The sequence below is a fragment of the Eriocheir sinensis genome, unplaced genomic scaffold (assembly GCF_024679095.1).
Source record: "Eriocheir sinensis breed Jianghai 21 unplaced genomic scaffold, ASM2467909v1 Scaffold662, whole genome shotgun sequence".
Lineage (NCBI taxonomy): Eukaryota > Metazoa > Arthropoda > Malacostraca > Decapoda > Varunidae > Eriocheir > Eriocheir sinensis.
In genome coordinates, this window is record NW_026112012.1 from 47,412 (window position 1) to 57,496 (window position 10,085).

Below are 10,085 nucleotides of genomic sequence, written 5' to 3' on the forward strand. Positions count from 1 at the left end.
CTTTCTCTCAGTTTCTTTCTATTCGTGTCTCTCCGTCCCTCCTTCATCTGTTAATATATTCCATTTATTCCTCGTCCTTTATCCGTCTGTATATTATCCCCGTTACTCCTTCACCCGTCTATATATTCCCTCCCCCCCCCCATCTCTCTCTCTCTCTCTCTCTCTCTCTCTCTCTCTCTCTCTCTCTCTCTCTCTCTCTCTCTCTCTCTCTCTCTCTCTCTCTCTCTCTCAGTCCAGCAGTCAGTCAATCAGTCAGTCACTCAGTTAGTCAGTTAGCCAGTCAGTTAGATAGTTAACCCGGTAGCAGCGACGGTCCAAATTTGTGGCTTCACCTTGTAGCAGCGACGGTCCAAATTTGTGGCTTCACCTTGTAGCAGCGACGGGCCAAAATTGTGCCATGATATAACCCCCCCTAAATAGATGATACATAATCTGATCACAAATGCTTGGATATATATTATGAAGTGGTTTGTGTGAGGGGTGATTTTTTCTTATTTTTCTCACTTGGAGGAACCATTAAGAAACATGATCCCCGCTGCTACCTACCGGGTTAACCATTCACTCATTCATTCAGTCAGTCCGTTTGCCATTCATTCATTTATTCATTCAGTCAGTCAGTCAGTCATTTAGTCAGTCAGGCAACCAATCACTTTTTTTACGTAGCCACAGTCAGTCAGTCAGTCAGTCAGTCAGCCAAATCAGTCATTCAATTATACATTAGTTAGTCCGGCTGCTAGTCAGTCAGTCAGTCAGTCAGTCATTTAGTCAGTCAAGCAATCAGTCAGTTATTTTCGTAGCCACACAGCCAGCGAGTCAGTAAGTCAGTCAGCCACTTACATCAGCATGGTCAGCTAGTCAAGATAAGTCAGTCAGTCAGTCAAGGCATTCAATCAGCCATTCTTAAAGTAAATCAGTCACTCCAGCAGGGAGCGCCATCAAATCCCGGAGTCTGCCTTACAAAAATCCCGTTTTCTATCGTGTGCCGGGGCGGGGCTAAGGCCAGCGTGACCTTGAGGGCGGCTCAGGGATGAATGATGGGCCTTTAAACTCTGCCATGCATGCGGGACCCGAGCCAGTAGCGGCGCCCTGAATCACGCGTCGCCGGCTACTTCGGGGGTCATGTTGGTAAACCTTTCGGCGTCCAGGCACACACACTGGGCAAGGCTGTCGTGGAGTGGTGGGCGCGTCCAGGGGTAGTTTACGGCCCTGGCGGTAGTCTGACGAAGCCTCTGTGATGGGATCTTGAAAATACTCCGGAAAACTTTGTAAACGTTTGTTGTGAGGTGGAAAGCGTTAAGAATACGAGACTCAGGTCGGCATTGTCAGACGCTTCCGCCTCTCACATCAACTTTTTCAAGGCCCAAAGAGGACATTAATCGGGCTCTAATGAGTGTTCGTTTAGGCTGATGGAACAAAAGAAGGGTCAGACTACCACCAGGGTCATGAAACTACCCCGGGAAATGCCCACAACTCCTACGGAAGCCTTGGCAAACGTGTGCGTGCTTGGGCGACGAAATGTTGACCCCGAATTCTTGAACGTATCAGCCCCCATGGCGACTATTTCCCAAGGCCGCAGGGAAGATGAGCTGGATGATCATGAGCGATTTTCCCGATCAAGATGCGTAAGTCATGAGCAAGTCTGAGGGCCTTATTTTAACAGTATCGGCTGCCATTACTACTTCCTCAGAGAGGATTAACCGGGCTTTCATGGGTGGTTTTCCAGTTCAGGGTGCAGCAGAGGTCGTGTAAACCTATCACCAGCATCACAAAACAGTCCACGGAAAGCCCAGCAACTTGTAAGTACGAGAGGCTTATCAAACAAGAGAACTGAGGGGCCAGACGCTTGAAATAGACACTTAAGCGGATAGAGTGATTAGCAAGACTGGTTTCTACTCTCCGAAATGTGTAAATACATCTATACTGCAGGGAAATGGGTAGGCATAGAGATTAGAGCACACAATGACACACACACACACACACACACACACACACACACACACACACACCGTCAGCTGTAAACAGACACACACACAGTGCTGCAGGGATGGGTCAGTAAGGCTGCACGGCACGTATTCTTAACGCATCGGCGCCTCGGTTCGCCTGTTTAAAAGCCTCTCGTAGAAGTTTCAGGGTTTTCACGGACTGTCTCGTGATCCCGGTGACAGTCATACACGACCTCTGCACCCTCAACGGGACACCCCCGTGAAAACCCAGTTAATCTTCTCTGTGGGCTTGGAAAATAGTCCTAATCTGAGCCGAGACGTTTAGGAATATGGAACGAACTCACTTCAACCTCGTTTACAGTCTCTCTGTAGATTAGGTAACGCACACACCAGCGGCTTTGAAACAGGCGTAAAAGTAGCTACGTATAGTGATTGTAAGGCTGGTTTATATGTCTATAATGCTCTCTCTCTCTCTCTCTCTCTCTCTCTCTCTCTCTCTCTCTCTCTCTCTCTCACACCTCCACGCTGGGCTTAGTGAACGTAAGGAGGAACGGCTTGCAATTTTCCTTCCTAAGTCTGTCAATGGCGAGCGCGAGATATTCATTCACTTCCTCTGTTGTGTTCTTGCCGCTTTGGGAGTCGCTGAGACCCAACCTGCGAAGGGGAAGGTGAAGTATTGCATGGGAGGGCGAGGCTGTCATCGGGGAGTTCCGGGCTAAGGACACACGGGCACCTGATAGAAAGGGGGAAGGTGAAGTATTGCATGGGAGGGCGAGGCTGTCATCGGGGAGTTCCGGGCTAAGGACACACGGGCACCTGATAGAAAGGGGGAAGGTGAAGTATTGCATGGGAGGGCGAGGCTGTCATCGGGGAGTTCCGGGCTAAGGACACACGGGCACCTGATCCTGATAGAAAGGGGGAAGGTGAAGTATTGCATGGGAGGGTGAGGCTGTCAACGGGGAGTTCGGGCTAAGGACACACGGGCACCTGATAGAAAGGGGAAGGTGAAGTATTGCATGGGAGGGCGAGGCTGTCATCAGGGAGTTCGGGCTAAGGACACACGGGCACCTGATAGAAAGGGGAAGGTGAAGTATTGCATGGGAGGGCGAGGCTGTCATCGGGGAGTTCCGGGCTAAGGACACACGGGCACCTGATAGAAAGGGGGAAGGTGAAGTATTGCATGGGAGGGCGAGGCTGTCAACGGGGAGTTCCGGACTAAGGACACACGGGCACCTGATAGAAAGGGGGAAGGTGAAGTATTGCATGGGAGGGCGAGGCTGTCAACGGGGAGTTCCGGGCTAAGGACACACGGGCACCTGATAGAAAGGGGGAAGGTGAAGTATTGCATGGGAGGGCGAGGCTGTCAACGGGGAGCTCCGGGCTAAGGACACACGGGCACTTGCTTAAGCAAGAACAATAACTTGTAACATATATATTTCTGTTGCAACTTGGGGGCAGACAATGAAAGCGACGGACAATGAGGAAAGAAACACTCGTCGTTGTCCGTCTGTTTACCTGTCTGTTTTTTTTCTTACCGAAATACCTAAAAATCTGATGAATATATTTACCAGTTCCACATGGGTGGACATCCCAAACATTTACACAGCTCCCTCCACACACACGTGACGGCCGTGCTGCGTGCGCCAAGTGCCGGAGGCGGTGACAGTGAAAACGTGTAAGAAAGTATTAAGGGTTATGATTATTTTCCAGTTATCATTCCTCCATTTTTCGCACTTCTTGAAAAAAAACACGATCATCAGAAATAGAGAAAAAAGAGTCTGGATAGAAACTATAAAACTTAATCTGTTGTTTGCTCAGCACGTAAAGGAAAATTGAGCTGCTTCTCCGTCACAGATTTACGTAGAAAGTTATTTAGTACGTACCACGCACACAAACACTCACACACACAATAAAACTTCCTTTCTGTGTGTGTGTGTGTGTGTGTGTGTGTGTGTGTGCTTTCCTCATCACATCTGATAATGAAGACGTTGAGGATTGTTTCGACACAGCCACTCAGCGCGGCCGGTCAGCTCAGAGAGAAAGGCGGCGACTCTCTCCTCACTCTTCATAAATAAAAGCGGATCAGCAAAGTAGCTTCTCCCGCGACGCCGCCGATGAACAACTCTGCGGGGGGTCCTACCTGCCCGCCGCACCCCGCCAAGCTCCCACCTTGCCCCCCCTGCCCCCGCCCCCCACACCCATCGCGGTGGTCAGAAGTTCAAAGGGACTGAAAGGAGTGTTATGTAAACCTTTCCCATTTTTCTTCATAAAGACAGTTGTCCTAGGATAATGTGTGCTGGAAAAAAGGTCTGTCAAAGATAAATCCGTGGAACTCAGTATTCAAGTATTATTCATTGGTGAAAGTTGTTAGTGACAGACTGGTAGGCATCTGGGCATACAGACAGACGAACAACGGACAGATACACACAACTAGAGACAAAGACATGAAAGAACACACACACACACACACACACACACACACACACACACACACACACACACACACACACACACACACACACACACACACACACACACACACACGCTCTCTCTCTCTCTCTCTCTCTCTCTCTCTCAAAAGAAGCTGACAATTTTAAACCCCCGGTTGACCAGGCGTTTCAAATGAAGTATTTATGGAGAAACTACTCACTGCCCGTAACTCTTGGACGCTTCTTCACACACAGCCTTCTCCAAGGTATGCGATAAATACATTACTGCGAGAAATGTTTTCACCGTAACTCGTGTGGCTTTCCTTCATTCCTTGATTGCGGGGGAAAGTTCAGGAAAGTATAGAATTATGTAACCATCACCGTCACAGCTCGCCGCCCTTTCCTCTCCCCGCTGAAAGCTTGAGAAATGTGATGTGGTCGCCTCATCCCAAACGCCAAATAAAATAACGCCAACTTTTTGAAGCCTTCCTTTAGTAGGCGCCAGACGTAAAGAATTCGACGGGAAGTGTCGATTGGATTCGGCGGTCAGTAAGGAATTCTAAGGATTATTTATATTTTTTCTTACCGGTGAAGAGGTATGGATTAAGTCGGGAGGTTGCAACTCCCGGGGATCTGCTTAATAAAATCAACCTTTCATTGAGGGAAGTCGACCTCGGTAGGTAGATAAGGTTAAGCTGACAGTAAGGTTGTGGCTTAATGTCATACTTCTCGGTGTGCCGCGGATTATAGGCGAGATAAGTGGAGGAATCACCCACGGCCGCCTCCTGCCTCCTTACTCGTCGAATGATCAAGGGGCTGGAACCTCTAAGGCGATGGCAGATGTATTGTTAGACTTAGAAAAGAGTCAGAGTTCAGTGCGAACCTTGTGTAACCTGTTGATGAGAGGGGAAAGGGGTCTGAAGGAAGGAAGGACGAATTGATAAAACTAGAGAGTGGAATTTGAATGGAATAAACTTACATGACTCAGCACTGGAAACTTCATTGGTTAAATATGATGAAGTTTTCGTAAGTGCTGGTGAGACCCCGTTAATTACTGCTTGGTGGAATTTCACGGTCGGGAGGTGAGGTTGGCTCGCCCTACAAGTAACGCTGAAATAATGAGTTTCTTTGAAGTCGGCCGCACACCGGAGCAGTTTGTTCACGAACTGCATAATAATATGTAAACTTTTCCCCAGTAAAAATGATGAGTTACCTTTTGTGTTGTAATATTAACTTAAACGCACATGGGTGGTTTTCATCCCCCCCCCTAAGCATTCTTCTCTGTTTTCCCGGTATTTTGTCTCTATAGACCTACTTGGTACTTTGGGAGACCACTAATAAATAAACACTTATAAGCATCTAACAGATAATTCTTTCCGTTGCAGGAGCCAAGATGGCGGCGAGCCCTTGCCGTGGTGCAGGGCGTGGCGTCCAAGGGGTACTGGCTGCTCCTGCTGCTTCTGTTGCTGCTGCTGCCGCCACCACAGGCCGCCGCCGCCGGGCCCCCCGCGGAGAGCCAAGGTGAGTCTCCGCCCGTCACGCCAGAGGAGGTGCCGGCCGTGGAAGTCTTGGGGCAGGAGGAGTATAGTTACAATACCAGCAGCGTCCAGGGCGACTCTCCGCTCCTGCCTGACGACGCCGACGATTTCCTTCCGCCCATCATATCAACGGAGGCGCCCTTGGAGAACCCGAGTCCGCCAGGTGAGGTGCGGCTGCCTGGCCCGCCCGCTGCTGCCTGCTGTCTCGCCGCACGGCCTCCACTAACACCTAACTCGGGCGGCGCTGGGGATGCGGGTGGTGGTTGTATTAATGGTTGTTGTTGTTGTTGTTGTTGTTTGTGGTGGTGGTGGTGGTGTAGGTGGTACTATATAGTGCTGGTAATGGTATTGTTGTTGGTACTAATATTGGTAATGATATTCCTGTTGATATCAGTGGTGTTGATAGTGATAAGATTAATATTGTCATTGGTATTGGAATTTAATGGTTTATGGAGGTAGTGATGATAGTGATGGTGGAAGTATTTTGTGTGATAGTTGGTGGTGGTGGTCATGTTGCCGCTACTGCTTGTGGTGTGGGCGGGTGACAGGGCTGTTGCTAAACTATAAAGGAATAGATAAAATATTCTTAATTCTTTTGAATGGCAACTATTCGCAAATAAATCTTGATAAGTAAGAAAAAATAGCCGTGTTCAAGTTTTATTTCATGCACAATGCGTGGATAACATGCCTTGGGTTCTTTATACATTAGTTATTTCCCAGTGTGTCGCGTAGGTACTCTTTCCCTCCATATCTGTTCCCTTTATCCCGTGTCCGTCCATTGCGATTTCTTAATTTTAGTTGCCTTTCTGCCTACTACACCCCTGGATTGTTACTAATGAGACCAGAAGACATCCAATTCCTACTTGCTCTATTATTATTATTATTATTATTACTATTATCATCATCATCGTATATAGTAGTAGTATTTCAAGTATGCCTATGCCTCTCCATATTGTACTCAGTCTTTCATCGCTAAATACAAAGTTCTCATTTACTACTCAACGGCAGGTTTTATAGTTTTTCACCTTCTTTGAATTCCACATATAGTACTTTACACCCAATTACTTTTTTTGCTTTGCAGATTTGCGTCAAATTATTACTAACATTGGACATCAGATTGTTGGATCATTATTACAGTAAATATGAGATATATGGATAATTTTTAGAGGTGTTCATCATCAAGTAAAGTGCTTCGTGGAAAGTTGATATCATAGGAATAAGGTCTGGAAACACGTAGTTGGAACTTGGAGTATGGGCGTTGTGCTGAGTTTTTCCGTGGCTATGGTCTAAGAGTCTACAGGAACTGTCAAAGGGAAATCAAGAATGAGCTCGGGAGGCAGCATGAGCCACGAATAGATGGCGTCACTATAAACACTTGCCTGCGCCACGGTGGGCCCCCAAAGAAAGCCTACCGGCACCATAGGCCAAGATGTAAAAAAATATATAAATAAAGGTAGTAGCAATAGTAGTAGTAGTAGTAGTAGTAGTAGTAGTAGTAGTAGTAGTAGTAGTAGTAGTAGTAGTAGTAGTAGTAGTAGTAGTAGTAGTAGTTTTCTTGTACTGTTTTCCAATGTATTTAAAAAGGTGTAATGTACAATATGACCGTAACTGGTGAGTAAAGGAACGCGTGCCGTAAAAAGGGTTGCCCTTAACGTCTAAATTTGCATTCCCTGGAAAGGCGGACGTTGCGAGTAGACTTCATTAAAGTTTATAGATGGGTGACGGCCTTTGATGAGGGTCTGCTCGTAAAAGTGCATGCACTCTTAGCCATGGGTCGTTAGATCAATATAGATTTGTTAAACATGCAGGCAGGAATTGGTTTGCTAATAGAATGGTAGTCGAATGGAAGAGGCTTGGCAGTCGTGCATGTGGTGAATTTCACTGTGATAGGCACACTATTATTAATAGGTAAGGTAAATTCATTAATAGGATAATAGTTTTATTGTAAAGGTTTTCATTGATAAGATAAGAAATACAGCTGGAGCTCCTCCCCTGAAGGTGTAATAAGAGCGACGGTCACTGAAGGGTGTCTCGCTCCCCGGGAGTGTGGCTCACGATGTGGCTCGCGCCTGCGCCGGGGGTCACTGGTGAGTGTGTTACCAGGCTGCTTAGTGAAGCATGACAATTTACACAACGACAGCACAGATGGCCGTGACGTCCAGGAAGGCATCAGTCTCTACGGACCAGTCATCACTGGTCATCATCTCGAAGGCTGCCCATGCATCATCAGCCTCTTCGGTGATGGCGGCCACCAATTCGGCGGATGGGCATGGATCATCAGCCTCCACGGACCAGTCATCACGGGTCATTGCTTCAAAGGCTGCCCATGAATCATCAGCCTCGACCATAGCAGCGGAAGTCACCAAGTCTGGAGCTGCCCATGAATCATCAGCCTCCACGGACCAGTCATCACGGGTCATTGCTTCAAAGGCTGCCCATGAATCATCAGCCTCGACCATAGCAGCGGAGGTCACCAAGTCTGGGGCTGCCCATGAAACATCAGCCTCCACGGACCAGTCATCACGGGTTGTCACTTCAAAGGCTGCCCATGAATCATCAGCCTCGACCATAGCAGCGGAGGTCACCAAGTCTGGGGCTGCCCATGAAACATCAGCCTCCACGGACCAGTCATCACGGGTTGTCACTTCAAAGGCTGCCCATGAATCATCAGCCTCCACGGACCATAGCAGCGGAGGTCATCAAGTCTGGGGCTGCCCATGAAACATCAGCCTCCACGGACCAGTCATCATGGGTTGTCACTTCAAAGGCTGCCCATGCATCAGCCTCGATCATAGCAGCGGAGGTCACCAAGTCTGGGGCTGCCCATGAAACATCAGCCTCCACGGACCAGTCATCATGGGTCGTCACTTCAAAGGCTGCCCATGCATCAGCCTCATCGGTCCTGGCCACTCCGTCAGTGGCCGCACGCGGTGCAGGGCTCACCGCCCGGACGGGCTCGCCACACCGCCTCCCGTTGCACCGGAGGCTGGTGAAGACGGGCCCGTCGTCACAGAAGAGAGAGAAGTGGAGGCCGCTGATGTTGTCCAGCAGCCAGGCCAGCGGCATGGAAGAGGTGAAGACTGGCTTCCTAAGCGAGGCACATTGCACCCTGACGGCCGCGTTGCCGTCTTTCTTGCACAGCTTCGCCAAGGGCACACGCAGCTCACCCTCGGCGTGGCAGCCTTGAATCCCTGCGACGCAAGACCAGCCTTCCACGGGGAGCTTGACGGAGGCGACCGTACGCCTCCTCTTCAGGCAGCAGGTGGAGTCCTTGCACGAGAGCTTGATGGAGTCCACCAGGGAGGAGCCTCGCTCCAGGGTTACCCACACGTTGAATTTCTGTCGAGATGCAGAGTTTCCCATCGTTGCTTCGATGTGATATAAAAAAATATCCGTATATCGAGGAAATCGGTGTTAGGTAATAAAGGAGGTGCTATGTCCATGAAGACCGACTGGCCTCCAGCAAATTCTTTCTGCTGTAATCTTGCCTAGTCGGCTAAGTAGTGCAGTTCACGCGTCGGATGGCGGGTGACAGGGCTGCAGCAACACGCTTCTTCATGTTGTTTAATAATAATTAACAAAATAAAGGAAAATTCAAATTGTCTAGTGAGAGAGAGAGAAAAGAAAAGGGAACCACAGTAACAAATAAAAGTAAGGAGACCGCAGTGCAAGTGGGAATAGGGATTATCGGTAGGTGGCAAAACGACCATCTCAGGGCGCCTCCAAGCACACACACACACACACACACACACACACACACACACACACACACACACAGCCACATCTATGTGGTGGAGACTAGTCGTGATGAGGATAGTAGGTGTTTGGTGGTGGTGGTGGTGGTGGTATACTTCAGGAAAGGTCGTAAATTGCTGAACAGGTTTCCCAAGGACGAAGGAGGATTTGCCGGTTTAATGGCACAAACTTAGGGATACTTTGGCTATTAGAGGAGCGTTGAGGTGCTTTTCGTCAGGCTGCTCGTGTTCCCCTTATATTGAAATGAAAATACAATAGATAATGATGCTAGGAAAAACAAGTATCGTCCAAGGTAACGTAAAGAATAGTTTGTTTGTTTTGTATCTTGAGTATGAGTAGTGAAAGGACTGGTGTTGAGTGAGCGATATTCCGGAGCTAAAGATTAGAAGTACAGTAGATGAGGAAGCCAGAAAAACAAG

At 48.5% G+C, this 10,085-nt stretch overlaps 1 protein-coding gene across 3 annotated transcripts; it reads left to right on the top strand.

Annotated features, from left to right (window-relative positions):
* Window positions 1–7,820: 7,820 nt before the first annotated feature.
* On the top strand, window positions 7,821–9,302 carry LOC126993737 (mucin-20-like). Of its 3 annotated transcripts, XM_050852913.1 has the most exons (3): window positions 7,823–8,268; window positions 8,380–8,490; window positions 8,606–9,302. In XM_050852913.1, the coding sequence occupies exons 1-3, from the start codon at window positions 8,029–8,031 to the stop codon at window positions 9,095–9,097; spliced, it is 843 nt and encodes a 280-aa protein (XP_050708870.1). In that variant the 5' UTR covers window positions 7,823–8,028; the 3' UTR covers window positions 9,098–9,302. The 3 variants fall into 3 exon arrangements, with proteins under 3 accessions (XP_050708868.1, XP_050708870.1, XP_050708869.1); XM_050852911.1 differs by having other exon boundaries at window positions 7,821–8,490; XM_050852912.1 differs by having other exon boundaries at window positions 7,824–8,490; window positions 8,714–9,302.
* Window positions 9,303–10,085: the final 783 nt, after the last annotated feature.

Bases quoted from the DNA above. Each gene is read 5' to 3' on its own strand.
- LOC126993737 (XM_050852911.1), top strand. From the start codon at position 8,029: ATGACAATTTACACAACGACAGCACAGATGGCCGTGACGTCCAGGAAG. The intron at 8,491-8,605 runs GTCACCAAGTCT...ATAGCAGCGGAG, and splicing joins CCTCGACCATAGCAGCGGAG to GTCATCAAGTCTGGGGCTGC.